The 19,250-nt window shown below is 35.5% G+C and overlaps 1 protein-coding gene across 7 annotated transcripts in view; it reads right to left on the reverse strand.

Annotated features, from left to right (window-relative positions):
- Nucleotides 1-19,250, reverse strand: part of C2CD6 (C2 calcium dependent domain containing 6) — a 147,836-nt gene that overhangs the window by 45,920 nt on the left and 82,666 nt on the right. For all 7 annotated transcript variants that reach the window (XM_042995068.1, XM_042995067.1, XM_042995070.1 and 4 more), the window contains one exon: nt 2,159-2,216. In XM_042995068.1, coding sequence (XP_042851002.1) covers nt 2,159-2,216 — 58 coding nt within the window. The remainder of the gene's footprint in view (nt 1-2,158; nt 2,217-19,250) is intronic.

Here is a 19,250-nt window from a genome sequence, read left to right on the forward strand (position 1 = left end):
CAAAATACAACATAACCATTTTTTCTTATGTATGTATTTTTAAATTCCAATATAATTAACATCAATATTAGTTTCAGGTGTACAATTTAGTGATTCAACAATTCTATATATTATTCAGTGCTCATCACAGTAAGTATACTGTCAATCCCCTTTACCTATTTCACCCATTCCCCCACCCACCTCCCTCCTGGTAACCACCAGTTTGTTCTCTATGTTTAAGAGTCTGGTTTTTGTTTTGTTTTGGTCTTTTTTTCCTTGTTTGTTTTTAAAGTATAACAAAACCATTTAAAATATGTATTTAGGAATCTTAATTTTTTAAAGCTCTATTCAGATATAAATTTAGGAATATAGACTTAGAAATAGGAGACCCAGTCATCTTAAAATCATTTTTCCCATTGTAAAAATGAGAAAGCCCAAGAGCAAGATAGAAGTGAGCAAGAAGGAACTAAGTCCTGTTTTCTCTCTAAGCATTTACTTATTTTTAAAAAGGTATGCTATAGATGTTCTTTCCAATCCCATATTTGATTTGATGCTGCTTATAAAGGTTCTTCACCTTTCAGAGGTGACTGGATCAGTGTGAACCATACAGTGCTGTATGAAGATCAAATAAATGTATGGGAAGTGTTTACAAAACTATGATGATTGAATAAGGCAATGTCAGGCAATGACAAGGAAAGTTCTGAAAACTTTATTCTTAGTATCTAGTTCTATGCTTTCATTTTGAAAATGGGAAAATTAAGGCTTTTGCAAGACAAATGATTACCTAAGGTCACAGAACTAGTAGCAAGGCAGGGGTGAGATACAGTTTATCCCCTCAGAAATATTTTCTATTACTTGATAAAAATTTTTCTGACATTTATTTTAAAAAATATTTTTAAATATCTATTTTTGAGAGAGACAGAAAGAGAGAGAGAGAGAGAGAGAGAGAGAGAGTGAATTGGGGAGGGGCAGACAGAGAGGGAGACACATAATCCAAAGCAGGCTCCAGGCTCTGAGCTGTAAGCACAAAGCCTGATACAGAGCTTGAACCTGTGAACCAGGAGATCATGACCCAAGCCAAAGTCGGATGCTCAACCAACTGAGCCACCCAGGCACCCCAAACTTTCCTGACATTTAAAGTATTAATTCCTGAAACTGACATCCTATATTACAAAATAGCTTCTTGTACCCCCATATATGTTTTTAGAATTGGTATTAATGTATAGAACAAGTGTATAAATACATATACATATGTATACATATATAAATACAAAACATATATGCCTAAGGCACTAATTTCTAATTATATTTATTTCACTATATTCATCTATTCAAATAAGCAAAATTTCCCTTTTGGGGGCTTTGTTCTAAAAACATACTTCTCAAGTACACTGTCATCTGATATTCCATAAGTTGGGTGTTGGAGAACTTTTTCCATGTTACAAAAAAGTGTGCTTGTTTGCTCATCATTCCTGTCAAGTGTTCTAGTTATCTTATTTTCTCTTCATTTTAATTAGATTACTGCCATCTCCTCTGGATGGCTATTCAATCACTACACAATTATGACTGTTACAATTGTTAAATATTAAAACATTTCTGTATTAATTTATAAAAATTTTGCCTCAAGATGTTCAAATGTCCACCTTACATTCATTGCCCTAGTTGTCTGATTCCCTTAGAAATCTCCATTTCCTTTCATCCCAATAAAGTATAGTAGGGTTCACCAGAACTCTGACCCAATGGTATTGTCTAATTTGCTTGTTCCATGCTTATGCATGTACTAGTTGTTAAATATTTTGATTATCTCCTTTGGGTTTACTGATATGTCAAACGTGTCTTCATAATGATATCAGTGACCATCTTTTTGGATCAGAAAAATCTCTTCAGTAGGTAGATTTACAGGGTAGACAAAACGTTTGTAAACAAACATAAACATAATAGATGGTTTAGTAATAATATAATCATGTAAAATAAATATTATAAAGGATTTTAATTTGCTTTGCTTAATTTCCCATTAATATTAAAATTCCATACATTTTTTGTGCCAATAGTTACAAAACATCATAGTATAATTTATATTTTGAAGGAAAGTCTTGATCATAATTATTTTAGGTGAGTTCTTATTCTCAATTTCACTGAATATTTGAAAATCAAAACAGTACATATACAAATAACTTACCCTCAGCATCAGTAAGATTTACAGTTTCATTCCTTGTGCTAACTGAATGAAGGTGACTCTGAAATTAAAAAAAAGGAATAGAAAAATTGATTAAATATCAATATGACTTTTAAATAACATATTGATGGCTTTAAGTAATGAAATGAGATCAAATGTTACCACTTGGCTTTATCATATTAAGGAAAGTAATTCATTTACAATGTAATCAGTGCAACTGGAGGTGGTGAGATAACTTGCATAGCTTAAACATTGTATTAGTAGGTTGTTAAGGTAGGAAATGAAAATCATTTTTAAAAGTGGCATTATTTTTCTATATCATTGACCTATTCTTGCTCTTTCCAAGCCACAGGAAACAAAAATATTTTGTAACTTAAAAGGATAAAATAAAAATAAAATTAATATCAGAGAAAGTATATAGCAAATGAGAAGGGAGAAGTGACATTAAGGAAAATGGTGGAGTAGAGTACTTACAGAACTGTTCTCTCCATTGAAATAAATATAAACTGTCAAAGTTGGAGATCAACTATTTCTTTTTTTCCTCCTTTCACAGAAAATTTTTATTTTTTAATTTTATTTAAATCCAAGTTAGTTAATATATAGTGTAATAATGGTTTCAGGGGTAGAATGTAGTGATTCATCACTTGCAAGATCAACCATTTCAAACTCTAAATCTAATGCAAAACTTATAGCATCCAGGGGACTGGTCAATAAAGAAAAGGACAACTAAATTTTTGTGTTTAAGAAAATCTGTGAAGTCATTAGCTGGCCACTGAGATAATGGAACAGAAACGACAATGACTGACTACAAATGACGAGGAATACAGTCTTTGCAAAAAGAAAAAAAAAGCTTGAATAGGTCGCTAAAGAAACTGATGACTGCAGCCCTCAAAAAATCAACAGCAATAACCCTTGATGAAGGAGGAAAATCTAATTCCCAGAATTGCATTATAATATTTAAAATTCCCAATTTCCAGAAAAAAATTAAAAGGCATACAAAGAAACAGGAAATATGGACATTCATAAAAATAAATTGATAGGAATAACCCCTAAGAAAAAAACAGAAATTGGACTTACTAGACAAATATTTTTAAACAACTTTCTTAGATGTGCTCAAAGAGCTAAAAGGACCCATGGACAAAGAATAAAGGAAACTAAGAAAATGATGTATAAACAAAATGAGAATATAGAGACAGAAATTATAAAAAGGAACCAAAGAGAAATTCTGAATCAGAAAGAATTTTGGCATCTTCAAGTGCACCAATATACACATTATGGGAATCACAGAGGAATGAAAAGATTGGAAAGAATATTTGAAGAAATAATTCCCAAACATTTCCCAAATATGATGAAAGGCATGAATCTACACATCCAAATGCTTAACAAGCTCCAAGAAGGATAAACTCAAAAGAGATAAACACCAAAGCATATTATAAATCAAACTGCCAAAAGAAAAAGACAAAGCAAGAGCTCAAATGGAACACGAAAAGACTCATCATATACAAAAGTTCTTCAGTAAGATTAGCAGTCAGTTTCGCATCAGAAACTACATACATCAGTACATAGAAAATACTGTCAACTATAATTCAGTAACAAGCAAAACCATCCTTTAAAAAAATGAACAAGGGGGTGCCAGGTGGTTCAGTTGGTTGAGCGTGTGACTTCGGCTCAGGTCATGATCTCATGGATTGTGAGTTCAAGCCTCGCCTAGGGCTCTGTGCTGACAGCTCAGAGTCTGGAGCCTGCTTCCAATTCTGTGTCTCTCTCTCTCCTCCTCTGCTCATGCTCTCTTTCAGAAATAAAATAAACATTAAAAAATGTAAAAATTAACAAGAATTAAGGCACTCCCATATCAACAAAAGCTGGGGGAGTTTGTCACTAATATTTCTGCTTTAAAAGAAATGCTAAATGAGTCTTTCAGGTTGAAAGGATAGGACACTAGACAGTAACTCAAATCCATAGTAACAACTCTGGAAAAGGTAATCAAATAGGTAAATATAAAAGCCAGTATTATTGTACTTTTGGTTTGTAACTTTTTATTTCCTACATGCTTTAAAAAATATTATTTTACTGATATATAACTCACATCTAGTATATTAGTTTTAGATGTACATTATATATATGTGTGTATATATATTGTATATACATAATCATTCTGATGTGTATATATATATATACACACACACACACACACACACACACACACACACACCACAATGATTGATTACAATAAGTTGACATACATCACCAGACATAGTTACAATTTTGTTGTGGTGACAATTTTCATAATTTTTTTCTCTTAGCAACTTTCAAATATACATACAATACAGTATTATTAACTATAGTTACCATGCTGTACATAACACCCTCAAGGTCTGTCCATATTTTTGCAAATGGCAAAATTTCTTTCTGTTCTATGGCTGAATAATATTCCATTGTATATAAACACCACATTTTCTTTATCTGTTCATTTGTCAATTGATAACTAGGTTGTTTCATGTCTTGGCTGTTGTAAATAATGCTGCAAAGAACATGGGGGTGTAGATATCTTTTCCAGACAGTGATTTTGTTTTCTTTATATAAATACCAGATATTTTCTTTATATAAATACCAGAAGTGGAGGCCATATGGTAGTTCTATTTTAAAATTTTTTGAGGGACCTCCATACTGTTTTCCATAGTGGGTGCACCAATTTATATTCTCATTTCTTTTCTTTATTAGTAATCTCTGCACACAATGTGGGGCTCAAACTCACAACCCCAAGATCAAGAGGTGCATGCTCTTCTAAGCCAGCCAGGCACCCCCTACTTGTAATTCATTATAATTTTCTGTGATAAGAACACTTAAGATCTACTCTCTTAGCAAATTTTTAGGTATACAATACAGTATTTTTAACCATTGGCACTATGTTGTACAGTAGATCTCCAGGAATTATTTATCTTGTATAACCTAACCTTTGCACCCTTTGACTAATACCTGTTTTCCTCCTCCAAACCCTGGACTACTTCACTCTTTGTTTCTATGAGTTTGACTACTTTAGATTCAACATATGAGTGGTATAATACAGTATTTGCTCTCTGTGTCTGGTTTACTTCACTTAGCATAATTTACTCCAGGTTCATCCATATTGTTGCAAAAAGAATTTTCTTCTTTCTCATGGTTAATATTTCATTGTATGTATATACCACATTTCCTTTATTCATTTGTACTTCAATGGACATTTAAGTTGCCTCCATGTCTTGGCTATTGTAAATAATGCTGCACTTAACATGGGAATGCAGATATCTCTTCAAGATCTGGTTTTAATTCCTTTGGATATGCCCAGAAGTAGGATTCTTGAATCATATGTTTGTTCTATTCTTAGTTTTTTGAGTAACATCTGTATTTTTTTCCATTGTGACAAATTTACATTTTCATTAACCATGTACAAGAGTTCCCTTTTCTCCACATTCTCACCAATATTTATTACATTTTCTTTAGTTGGTTGGTTTTTGATAGATTCCATCATAACAGGTGTGATATTTCATAGTGGTTTTGATTTGTAGTTCCCTGATGATTAGTGACATTAAACAACTTTTCATGTACTTGTTCGTCATTTGTGTGTCTTCTTTATAGAAATGTCTTATCAGTTCCTCTGCCCATTAAAAAAAAAATCAGGTTATTTGGTTTTCTATGCAACTGATTCATAGGAGTTTCTTATATATTTTAGATATTAATCCTTTATCAGATACATGGCTGGTAAATATATTCTCACATCCCATACTTTACTTTTTCATTTTGTTGGTTTTTAGCTACAGTAATCAAAACACTATGGTACTGGCGTAAAAACAGATATATAGACCAACAGAACAGAATAGAGAGTCTGCAAATAAATCCACGTAGATATAAATATGAAAAGGGTGCTAAAAATACACAATTGGGACAGGATAATCTCTTCAATTAACTGTGTTGTGAAAACTGGATATTCACATGAAAAAGAATGAAATTGGACCTTTGTTTCACCCTGTACACACACAAAAAAAACTCAAAATGGATTTAACACTAAAACTTAAGATCTGAAACCATAAAACTCCTAGAAGAAAACATATTAACAGATATTCCTGACATTGGTTTTTACAGTGTTTTCTTGGATATGAAACCAAAAGCACAGGCAACAAAAGCAAAAATAGACAAGTAGGATTATATCAATGTAAAATTTCTAATTATATATTCTCTGATTTTTGGAAGCAGTCATTTTATGTCCACCATATGAAGTTATTAATTATGTCAAATTTTTACATCCTTACTAACATTTTTGCCTTCTAGCTCCATTAATAAACACAAATATTAATCTTTAAAAAATTTCTTTTTAACATTTATTCATTTTTGAGAGTAAGAGACACAGAGCAGGAGCGGGGGAGGCAGAGAGGGAGAGGGAGACACAGAATCCAAAGCAGGCTCCAGGCTCTGAGCTGCCAGCACAGGGTCTGATGCGGGGCTTGAACTCACGGACTGCAAGATCAGGACCTGAGCCTAAGTCAGACACCCAACCAACTGAGCCACGCAGGCGCCCCAACACAAATATTAACCTTAAAAAGAATGAGATTAAATTATCTCACTACATTTGTGAATTTGTCCATTTCTATATGAAGTTATTTTTAGCTGTGTATATTTTGAAATTATATCAAATTTTCTTGCTTTAAATGAATTTTTCTTGCTTTAAATAATTATGTAGGAACCGTCTATTCTCTAAATAGTTGTTTTTATTTTAAAAATAAATATTAATTTTTTATCAATAGTGATATATCAGCTTTCCTTTGGTTAATATTTGTTCAGTTTTCTCCTCTTTGGTTTCACCCCTTCTGTACCCTTAAGTTTTAGATGTGTCTGTTACTTTCAGAGCAATCTGAAAATATTTTAACTAAAAGATGGCATTCGCTTATAAATTTATTGTGATAACTCACATGTTTGAATTTCTTTCTACCATTTAATTTTGTTCTTTCTTTTAAAATGCTTTTTCCTCCCTGGAATCCTTTTGTACTCCTTTCCTGTATTCTACAGAATTGGATAGGTTTTTAAATTTTCTCCCTTTAGAAGAATATATACATTTTTAATTAATTTTTTCCTTCAATTTTATCATGTATTATCATGTATCATGATTTTTTTGAATGGTCATTTAGATGAGTACAGAATTCTATGCTTAATGTTTTCTCAGTATTTACTATTTCTTTGTTCTCTACTGTTGCTTTTCACAGTTTAGGTTCTCCGGAAGGAACACCCTGTGATGGAAGTGTATGTGTAAGATCTCCATTAGAGGGTACTATTGGGAGCAACATCTGAGGAAGAGAGGGTAAAGAAACAGGATTGGAAAAAAGAGAAGTTGAGTTGCAATACAGTCCTAATTATGCTCAGCAGATCCTGCAGGGAGTCCAGTTGAGATGGTTGTTAAGAGTTTTTCCACTTTGGGGCAAGGGGATTGAGTGTTTTACCTGTAAGTTGATCTATCATTGGATAGATCTCTATCATGTCTCTATAAGGAGACATGACTTGAGCAAGCTCAAAGTCAAGGGGCAGAGAAGTATACTCCACCTCTAATAGAAAAAACACCTAAAAAATTGGAAAAGGGAAAAGGCATGAATAAGGGAAGGGTAATGTGTTGAGGTCAATCATTCATTCTACCACAGTCCACATTTTTAGCCATAAATATTCATATCTTTCTCAAATATAAAATAAGCTTACTACCATTCAAACCGTCCTAAAGCTTCATTCAATCACAGCATCATACTTAAAATATAAATCTAGATACAATTCCTCCTGAATTACTCCTACAAACCACAAGCAAATTATTAACCTCTTCTAATCATACATTATTGGAAGAGAGATAGAATAATGAAAATAAATGCTCCCATTTGGGAAAAAAAAAAAAAGAAGTGCAAAGAGAAGCATGGGAAGATGGCAGAGGAAGAGGATCCTAAGCTCACCTCATCCCATGGACACATCTAGATAACATTCACATCAGTGCAACTAACCCAGAAAACAACCCAAAGACTAGTAGAACATACCCTATACAGTTAATTGTAGAGAGGAGGCCACATGGAAAAGGGTAGAAGGGGTAGGTATGGGTGGGATCCAAACACCCAGTGAGACTAACCACAAAAGGGAGGAGGACACCATAAGCATGGAGAAAGTAGAGGAACAGACCCCATACCAGGGACCCCACACAAGGTGGACTGGCACTTGGAAGATGAGTCCCCATGACATCTGGCTTTTGAAAACCAGAGGGACTTACCTTCACAAGTTTTTAAAATCAGCATACTTAACTTGGGGAACTTTAAAAATCAGTGGGCTCTGCTCTGGGAGAGCCAGAGGGTTACAGGAAATGGAGTCCCCACCTTAAAGATCCAGTATAAAAACAACCTCACTGAGATACAGCACTGAAGCAGCGGTTTGAAAAGAGCTTGGAGTATATGGGAAGGAGATATTTTACTAATCTCAGAACATACACTGTGGGGGGGGGGGCAGGAATTGTTAAGGGACCTCTCCAAGAATGCAAGAACTGGTGGACACCATTTCTTTCTACTACCATTCATCTGGCCAGCATAGATATGTGGGTACCTCAAAGAATCAGCTCAAACACTCTACACCTAGCTTGCTAACACCCCACCCTCCAACCTCCCACATTCTCCTGTGGAATGCCCCATCCAACCTGCCCCACTCAGCAGGAGTGCCTCTAACGTGGTGACTGACACATATTCTGCAAATAGCCTTGACAGTGACAAGCACTACTCGAAATTAACTCCTACCTTGGGAAGAGGGGAAGATAACCACACACACCAGTTTGACTGAAACCCAAACAGATGGACTGGAGCTAGACATCTGATCTAACTGCAGGACCCACCCAACAATGAAAGCCTCTCAGGGGACAACTCAGGAAGAGCACTCTGCAGTTTGGTGTGACTTCAGTCCTGGCAAATGGTCTGAGGGCACTCATCCAGTTTGACTTAACTACAATACCAAGACAGCCCCAGACTGGCCTCTTAACAGCACTGGTTCCAAACCCTTCCCACAATAGGCAAAATGGGCCACTGCAGCTTACTGGACTAAAGGCAAACAGGGTTCAATCACAAGAGTAGGGCACACCCAACACACAGAGGAGACACCCCAGAAGCACTTGGTTCTGGTGAAAGGGGAAATTGCACTATAGTACACCCCAGTACCTCTTCTTCATAAGGTCACTACTTTCAAGATCAAGAGACACAGCTGACTTGGCTAATACATGGAAACACACACAGAGAGTTAGACAAAATGAGGAGACAGAGGAATATGTCCTAAATGAAAGAACAGAACAAAATCACAGCAAAAGAGCTAAAAGAAATGGCTATAGGCAATTTACCAGAGAGAGAGTTCAGAGTAATGGTCATAAAGATACTTACTGGACTTGAGAAAAGAGTAGAAGATCTCAGACTTTCAACAAAAGAGACAGAAAATATTTAAAAAGAACCATTCAAAGATTAAGAGCTCAATAACTAGAATTAAAAATACATAAAAGGGAACAAATCATAGATAGAGGAAGCAGAAGTATAGATTAGTGAGTTGGGAGAAAGAGTAATAAAAAACACCAAATGGAACAGAAAAAAAAAGAATAAAAAATAAAAATAGGTTAAGGGAATTCAATGACATCATCAAACATAACAGAATTCACATTATAGGGATCCCAAAAGAAGAAGAGAGAGAAAAAGGAGGAGAAAATTTATTTGAAGAAATAAAAGCTGAAAACTTGTAGAATCTGGGGAAGGATACAGACACCCAGATCCAAGAGGCATGATAACCCCCCACAAAAATTAATTCAAGGAGGTTCACACCAAGACACATAATTAAAATGCCAAAAGTAGTTATAAAGAGAGAAGTTTAAAAGCACCAAGAGACCAAAAGAAAACAATTACACACAAGGGAACATCAAAAGGCTATCAGCTGATTTTTCAGCACAAACTTTGTAGGCCAGAAGGGAGTGGCATGATATACTCAAAGTGCTGACAGGAAAAAAACCTGCAACCAAAAATACTCTATCCAGCAAAGTTGTCATTCAGAATAGATGGAGGGATAAAGAATTTCACCAAGGAACAAAAGTTAAAAGAATTCATCACCACTAAACAGGTCTTACAAGAAACATTAAGGGGAATTTGTTGAGTGGAAACAAAAAAAAAAAAATCAGGAGTAAGAAAATTAGGAAAAGAAAAAATTTCACAGGTAAATACAAACATAATTAAAAAACCATAGATTTTTCGTTTGTAAAACTACTGCAGAGGTTAAAGCACAAACACAGTAAAATCAGTAATATCTATAAAAATCAGTACAGGGACTCACAAAATAAAAGGATGTAAAGTGTGACATGACATGTATAAAATGTAGTGGAGAAGAGTAAAAATGTAGTGCTTTTAGAAGGGGTTCAAACTTAAGTAACCATCAACTTAATATAGACTGGTATATGCACAGGATATTATATATAAACCTAATGGTAACCACAAATCAAAAACCTGTAATAGATATGCAAAAAAAAAAAAAAAAAAAAGATGAATCCAAGCTTATCACTAAAGAAAGTCACCAAACCATAAGGGAACAGAGCAAGAGAAAAAAGAAAAAAGAACTATAAAAACAACCATAAAGCAAGTAACAAAATGACAGTAAGTGGGTCCCTGTCAATAATTACTTTGTGAATGCACTAAAGGCCCCAATCAAAAGACATTGGGTGACTGAATGGATAAAGAAGCAAAAGCAGATCTAACGGCACATCCAGACAAAAAGTGAAGGGATAGAAAAACATTTACCATACAATGGAAACGAAAAGAAACCTGGGGTAGGAATAATTATATCAGACTATATAGGCTTTAAAACAAAGACTGTAACCAGAGACAAAGAAGGACACTACATAACTGTAAAGGGAACAATCCAACAAGATTTAACAATTATAAACACTTATGTACCCAACATGAGAGCATTCAAGTACATAAAGCAACTATTAACAGACACAAAGGAAAAAAATTGATAGTAATATAATAATAGTAAGGAACTTTAACACCCAACTTACATCAAGGCATAGATCATCCAGACAGAAAATCAACAAGAGCACCCAAGTACATAAAGCAACGATTAACAGACACAAAGGAAAAAAAATCGATAGTAATACAATAGTAGGGGACATTAACACCAACTTACATCAAGACATAGATGTATCATCCAGACAGAAAATCAACAAGGAAACAGTGGCTTTGAATGATACATTGGACCAAATGCATCTAACAGATAATTCAGAGCATTCTATACAAAAACCGTGAAATACACATTCTCTTCAAGTGCACATGGAAGATTCTCCAGAATAAATCATGTTAGAGCACAAAACAAGTCCAAGCAAATTCAAAAAGATTGAAATCACATCATACATCTTTTTTGGCCATGACACTATGAAACTAGAAATCAACCATAAGAAAAAATCTGGAAAGAACACAAATACATAGAGATTAATTAACATGCTACTCAACAATGAATGGGTCAACAAAGAAATCAAAGAGGAAATAAAAATATACATGGAGGCAAATAAAAATGAAAACACAGCAGTCAAAAACTCTTTGTGATAAAGAAAAAAACTGTTCTAAGAGATTAATGCAATAGAGGCCTACCTCAAGAAGCAAGAAAAATCCCCCCAAAACCCCAAACTTTACATATAAAGGAATTAGAAAAGGAAGAACAAACAAAACAAAGCCAGTAGAAGGAAGGAAATAATATATATTAGAGGAGAAATAAATTAAATAGAAACTGAAGAAACACCAGAACAGATCAATGAAACCAGGAACTGGTTCTTTGAAAAGATCAACAAAATTGATAAACCTTTAGCCAGACTCATCAAAAGAGGTGGGGAGAGGGACAGATAGAGGGAGGGTACTCAAATAAAATCAGAAATGAAAGAGGATAAATAATAGCTGACACCACAGAAATACAAAGGATAAGAAAATATTATGAAAAATTATATGCCAACAAGTTGGAAAACCTAGTAGATATGGTTTAAGTTCTAGAACCATATAACCTTCCAAAACTGAATGAGGAAAAAACAGAAAATTTAAACAGAAGATTACTAGCAATGAAATGGAATTGGTGGTCAAAAAACAAAAACAAAAATAAATAAACCCCCCAAAAACTCCCAACAAATAATTCCAGGGCCAGAGAGCTTCACAGGTGAACTGTACCAAACATTTAAACAAGAGTTAATACCTAGTCTTCTCAAACTATTCCAAAAAATCCAGAAGATCAATGAAAGCGTCCAAATTCATTCTATGAGGCCAGCATTATCCTGATACCAAAATCAGATAAAGACACTGAAAAAAAAAAAAAAAAAAGGAACTACAGACCAATTTCTCTGATAAACCTAGATACAAAAAAACCTCAGTGAAGTATTAGCAAACCAAATCCAACAATGGATTAAAAAAGTCATTCACCACAATCAAGCTAGATTTATTCCTGGGATGCAAGGGTGGTTCAATATTGCAAATCAATCAATGTGATACATCACATTAACAAGAGAAAGGATACAAGTCTTACAATCATTTCAATAAATGAAGAAAAAGTATTTGATAAAGTACAACATACATTCATGATAAAAACCTGAAACAAAGTATGTTTAGAGGAACATACGTCAAAATAATAAAGACCATATATGAAAAATCCACAACTATTATCATACTAAACGGTGAAATACTGAGATTTTCCTTCAAGATTGGGAACAAAACAAGGATGTCCACTCTCACCACTTTTATTCAACATAGTACTGGAAGTGCTAATCACAGCAATTAGTCAAGAAAAAGAAATAAAGGGCATCCAAATTGGTAGGGAAGAAGTAATACTTACTATATTCAGATAACATGATACCATATAGAGACAACCCTAAAGACTCCACCAAAAACTACCAGAACTGATAAATGAATTCAGTAAAGTCACAGGATGTAAAATTAACATACAGATATCGATTGTATTTCTATACCCTAATAATGGAGTAGCAGAAAGAGAAATTAAGAAAACAATTCCATTTGCAATCGCACTAAAAAGACCAAAATACCTAAGAATAAACTTAAAAAAAATTTTTTTTTAATCTTTATTTATTTCTGAGAAAGAAAGAGCGTGAGCAGTGGAGGAACAGAGAGAAAAGGAGACACAGAATCCGAAGCACGATCCAGGCTCTGAGCTGTCAGCACAGAGCCCGACACGGGGCTCGAACCCACGAACTGTGAGATCATGACCTGAGCCGAAGTCAGAGGCTTAACTGACTGAGCCACCCAGGCGCCCCAAGAATAAACTTAGCCAAGGAGGTGAAACACCTGTACTCTTAAAACTATAAAATATGAAAGAAATTGATCATGACACAAACCAATGGAAAGATATTGGTTTGGGACAACCAATATTGTTAACATGTCCATATTATCAAAAGCAATCCACAGGTTTAATGCAATTCCTATCAAAATATCAGTAGCATTTTTCACAGAGCTACAACAAATAATCCTAAAACTTACAGGGAACCACAAGAGTCCCATAATAGCTAAAGCAATCTTGAGAAAGAATAAAATTGAAGAAATCACAATTCCAGATTTCAAGATATACTATAAAACTGTAGTAATCAAAACAGTATGGTACTGGCACAAAATTAGGCACACAGAGAGCCCCGAAATAAACCTATGCTATTATGGTCAATTAATCTATGACAAGAATATACAATGGGAAAAAGTTGGTCTCTTCAACAAATGGAGTTGGGAAAACTGGACAACTACATGCAAAAGAATGAAATTGGACCACTTTCTTACACCATACACAAAAACTCAAAATGGATTAAGGACCTAAATGTGAGACCTGAAACCATGAAATTTCTAGAAGAAAACACAGACAGTAATCTCTTTGACATCAGCTGTAGGAACATTTTTTTATATATGACTCCTATGGCAAGGGAAACAAAAGCAAAATTAAACTATTGGGACTACACCAAAATAAGAAAAAAAACGTCTGTACAGCAAAGGAAACCATCAATATAACAAAAGACAACTTACTGAATGGGAGAAGATATTTGTGAATGATATATTCAATAAGGAGTTAATACTTAAAATAAAGAACTTCTAAAACTCAACACCAAAACCATGCCCAAATAATCCAATTAAAAATGAGAAGACATGAACAGATATTTCTCCAAGAAGACACACAGATGGACATCAGACACATGAAAAGATGCTCAACATCACTAATTATCAGAGAAATGCAAATCAATACTTCAATGAGATATCACTTCCTATCTGTCAGAATGGCTAACATCAAAAACACAAGAAATAACAAGTGTTGGTGTGGATGTGGAGAAAAACAAACCCTCATGCACTTGGGAATGCAAGCTGAACAGCCACTGTGGAAAACAGTATGGAGGTTCCTCCAAAAATTAAAAATGGGATTACTGTATGATCCAGTAATTCTACTACTGGGTATTTATCCAAAGAAAACAAAAACACTAATTCAAAAAGATATAAGCACCCCTATGTTTATTGTACCATTATTTCTAATAGTCAAATATGTAAGTAACCCATGTGTCCATCCAGATGAAATGATAAAAAAGACATGGTATGTATATTAAATGGAAAATTACTCAGCCATAAAAAAGAATGAACTCTTGCCATTTGCAACAACATGGATGGATCTGGAGAGCATAAACGTTAAGTGAAACAAGTCAGTCAGAGAGAGACAAATACCATATGATTTCATTCTTATATGGCATTTAAGAAACCAATGAACGACAACAACAAAAAGATAACCAAAACAAAAACAGACTCTTAAATACAAAGAACAAACTGGCAGTTGCCAGAGGGAAAGTAGGTCTGTGTATGTGGGTGGGGTGGCAGGGATGCGTGAAATAGGTGAAAGGAATTAAGAGTATGTACACTTACCCACGGGGTGCCTGGGTGGTTTAGTCAGTTAAGTGGCCAACTCTTGACTTCAGCTGGGGTCATGATCTCATAGTTCATGAGTTCAAGCCCCATGTGGGGCTCTGTGCTCACTGTGGGGAGCCTCCTTCAGATCCTAGGTCTCCCTCTTTCTGGCCCTCTCCTGCTCGCTCTCACTCTCTGTCTCTCAAAAATAAATAAACATATATATATAAAAGAGTACACTTATCTTGATGAGCACTGAGTAATATATAGAATTACTGAACCACTATATTGTACAGTGGAAACTGACATAACACTGTACGCTAAAAGTACTTAAATTTAAAAAAAAAAGAATAAAAGTAAGAACAGGACATACATAAGAGTCACTGGTACTTAACAATTCTGAAATCCTTCTGGGAAAACTTTGCTTGATCCCCCTGCTCTAGAAGCACAGAATATTCCTTGATTTGGCCCCAGTTTTGCCTCTGGGAATGGCTGCATAATCGTTTTCCAAGGTTCTTGGCTTTTTTTCTCTGCATGGGCTTCTCTTCTTTCCCATCTTCCTCCTAGATACTTCTGAAGAAGGCATTTGAGCTCATGCCCTTTATGTACCTGGGCAGTTTTCTCATTTTATTATCTGCTAGTGGCAAGTTGGGAACCCAGAGGGTTGTTTTGTTTTGTTTTGTTTTGTTTTAATCTCAGCATGTCACTTTTAGTATAGGCTGGCACTAAGTTTGCCATTAAATCTCTTTTTTAAAAAAAAAATGTTTATTTGAGAGAGAGAGAGAGAGTGCAAGCAGGGGAGGGGCAGACAGAGAGAGAGAGGGAGAGAGAATCCAAAGCAGGTTCCAGGTTCTGATTTGTCAGCACAGAGCCTGACATGGGGCTCAAATTCACAAACCACAAGATCTAGGCTGCAGTCAAATGCTCAACCAACTGAACACCCAGGCACCCCAACTATTAAAGCTCTTTCAAAGACTAGGTATGTACATATGCATGTATGTACATATTTATGTATGTATGTATGTGTGTATGTATGTATGTTAAATTCCACTCAACTACATGAGCCAAAAGCCACTATTCAAAACATGCCCCCTCTATACTTAAGTACTGGTACTTTGGGCACATTAAATTTCTGTGAGACTGCACACTTACTCTATGACTCCTTTTGTTCAGTTGGAATGGTATCCCTAGATGCCACCTTATTTCTTCAGCACAGCCTTGATTTTATTGTTACCCCTAGGCCATGTTGTAGGGGCCATATCTTTGATATGTAATATTGTTTCATTTTTCAAACCTCCAAGTCCCAGAATTATTAACTTTCTGTATATGTCTTTTCATATATTCTGTTCAGTGCCTTGTTCAATGGCCTAGCATTGTGTATTTTGAGAAGAGAGTGCCGTGATGAGACACTGTATTATGGTGTTAGTATGTGCAGAGACGTATGGGTCCTTGATCTATATTTTGGGTACCTATGAGGCAAGGGATTCCCAGAGTTCTTTGCTCCAAAGGGGAAACTCTGGACAAGGAACTTTGATGTTGCTGGCCATACCAAATGGCCAGACCTTTATCAATTGCCCAAGAATATGTAATGTGCAGATTTGGCCTATTTTTGGTCAAGGAATCCAGTGTTAAGAAGACAGCCTGAAGTTCAGCCAATTGTGCTGGCCCTTATATCACATCCTTTTATGAGAACTTTATTAAAGGATGAAAGGCAGCAGCTCTCCAGCAAGCTTTATCACATGTGTTGGTGACAATGCCATCCATAAGTATATGAATCCAGCTCCCCAGGTAACCAAACAGTTTGGGAGAAGGGTGAACACCTCCATTACTGTGGTACCTGTCAAGGGACTGAGTACAGAGGTCACTCCTGCCTGAAGATGGGTTGTTCAAGAGAGCCCAGTCTTTGGTTGCTGTGCTGAGTGAGATTTCAGGATGCTGATTCCATGACTGAAGCATGATGCGCTGCTGAGTATGGAGGGCCACAGTCCCAGGGCCTGTGAGAACCTCTGTTTCCAGTATGTGGCTAGCAATTACCACTCTAGTGAGGTATAGCATAGGGTAAAGGAAGACTATTTCTTGCATCAGACGCCCACAGACAACTTATGGCCATCATGAGAAGTCCAAAGTCTCCAGAGGAAACATTATGTATGAAGGTTGTGAAAGCCTAATAAAGTCTGTTAGGGACACTAACAGAAGTGAGTTTTTTATTTTTGTGACTTGGACAGATTCTTGAACTTTTTGTTGGAGTGGGCACCACTTGAGAAGGGCTGATTTGAAAGTAACAGTGTAAGTGGGCTTCTAAAATTTGTAATTGCCTCCAGAACCCAAAAAGGCCAAAAATAGGTAGGGCCTGTTCTACTGTTGCAAGTGCTGAGTGTCAAAATTATTTCTTGATAGTTTTAAGGATGGAGCAGCTCTCAGTTTACCAAATAATTCTCAGGAATCTAGTGAAGGTGACAGTCCTTCCACTATCTGTGTGGCAATAGCTCATACCTTTTTTATAAACCACTTTGTGAATATTTGTATGCCCTAAATGAGTGTGTCAAATTAATTTCCTTGGAGGGATATGTGATCAACGTGTCATACATGTAGCCCTGGAGGAAAATGAATGCTATTAAGATCCTGTTTGCAAAGATTGTGTGTGATTAGGCAAGGCTGTTGAGGTACACCACCAGTAGCCAGGTGCAGTATATTGGGCCCCTTTGGAGATGAAAATAAACTGTGGCTGAGAGATTACTGTAATAGGCACAAAACAGAACGGCCAAATGTACAGTAGCAAAATATTTATCAACTGCTGACTAGATATAAGAATGTGCTGTGAAAGAATGTGCACCATACATTCTTTCCAAGTTATTAACAGGCAAAATTGATCTGTTAAATGAAGAATAAGTAATGACAATCACTCCTCCTTTATGTTGGTCTCATGTAACAAGTTTCAATCCTAAAGGACTCTGTTTTAATTTACATTGGGCTGTATTAACTATTTTAACTGGAATGGTCCAAGGGGCCTTATTTTGCCAAGTCAATTTATAAATGCTAAAGATTTTTTTCTTCCTTTTTACCCATGTTTTGGCTACTGTGAATAATGTTGCAATAAACATGGGACTGAAGATATCTCTTTAAGATTCTGTTTTCATTCTCTTTGGTATATATGCAGAAGTGGGATTGCTGGATCATATGGTAACTCTTTTTAGTATTTAAAAAATTTTTTTTTAACATCTATTCATTTTTGAGACAGAGAGAGACAGAGCATGAACGGGGGAAGGTCAGAGAGAGAGGGAGACACAGAATCTGAAACAGGCTCCAGGCTCTGAGCTGTAAGCACAGAGCCCGACGCGGGGCTCGAAAGCACAGACCGCGAGATCATGACCTGAGCCGAAGTCGGACGCCCAACCGACTGAGCCACCCAGGCACCCCTCTTTTTAATTTTTTTGTGGAACCTCCATACTGTTTTCTCTAGTGTCTATGCTAACTTACATTCCCACCATCAGTGCACAAAGGATTCCCCTTTCTCCACATCCTAGTCAACACTTGATATCTCGTCTATTTGATGAGATATTTTTTTTTTTATTTGATGACAGCCATTCTAACAGGTGTTAGGTGATACCTCAACATGGTTTGCATTTCCCTGATGATTACTGATGTTGAGGATCTTTACACATACCTTTTGGTCATTTCTATGTCTTATTTGGAAAAATATCAATTCAGATTTTCTGCCCATATTTTAATTGGAATGTTTGGTTGTTTTTTGTTTTTGTTTGTTTGCTATTGGGCATATTTTTTTTAAAATTTTTTTAACCTTTATTTATTTTTGAGACAGAGAGAGACAGAGCATGAACGGGGGAGGGTCAGAGAGAGGGAGACAAAGAATCTGAAACAGGCTCCAGGCTCTGAGCTGTCAGCACAGAGCCCAATGTGCGGCTCGAACTCACAGACCACGAGATCATGACCTCAGCCGAAGTCGGCCGCTTTACCGACTGAGCCACCCAGGCGCCCCGGTCATAATTTCTTAATATATTTTTATGTTAATCTCATCGCAGATATGATTTGCAAATATTTTCTCCCTTTTTTTAGGTTTTTCATATTGTTGAGTATTTCTTTTGCTGTGCAGATTTTTAGTTCTATTTAACCACTTTTTAATTTTTATTTTATTATTTTTAAAGTAGGCTCCA

The sequence above is a fragment of the Panthera tigris genome, chromosome C1, assembly GCF_018350195.1.
Source record: "Panthera tigris isolate Pti1 chromosome C1, P.tigris_Pti1_mat1.1, whole genome shotgun sequence".
NCBI classification, from domain to species: Eukaryota; Metazoa; Chordata; class Mammalia; order Carnivora; family Felidae; genus Panthera; species Panthera tigris.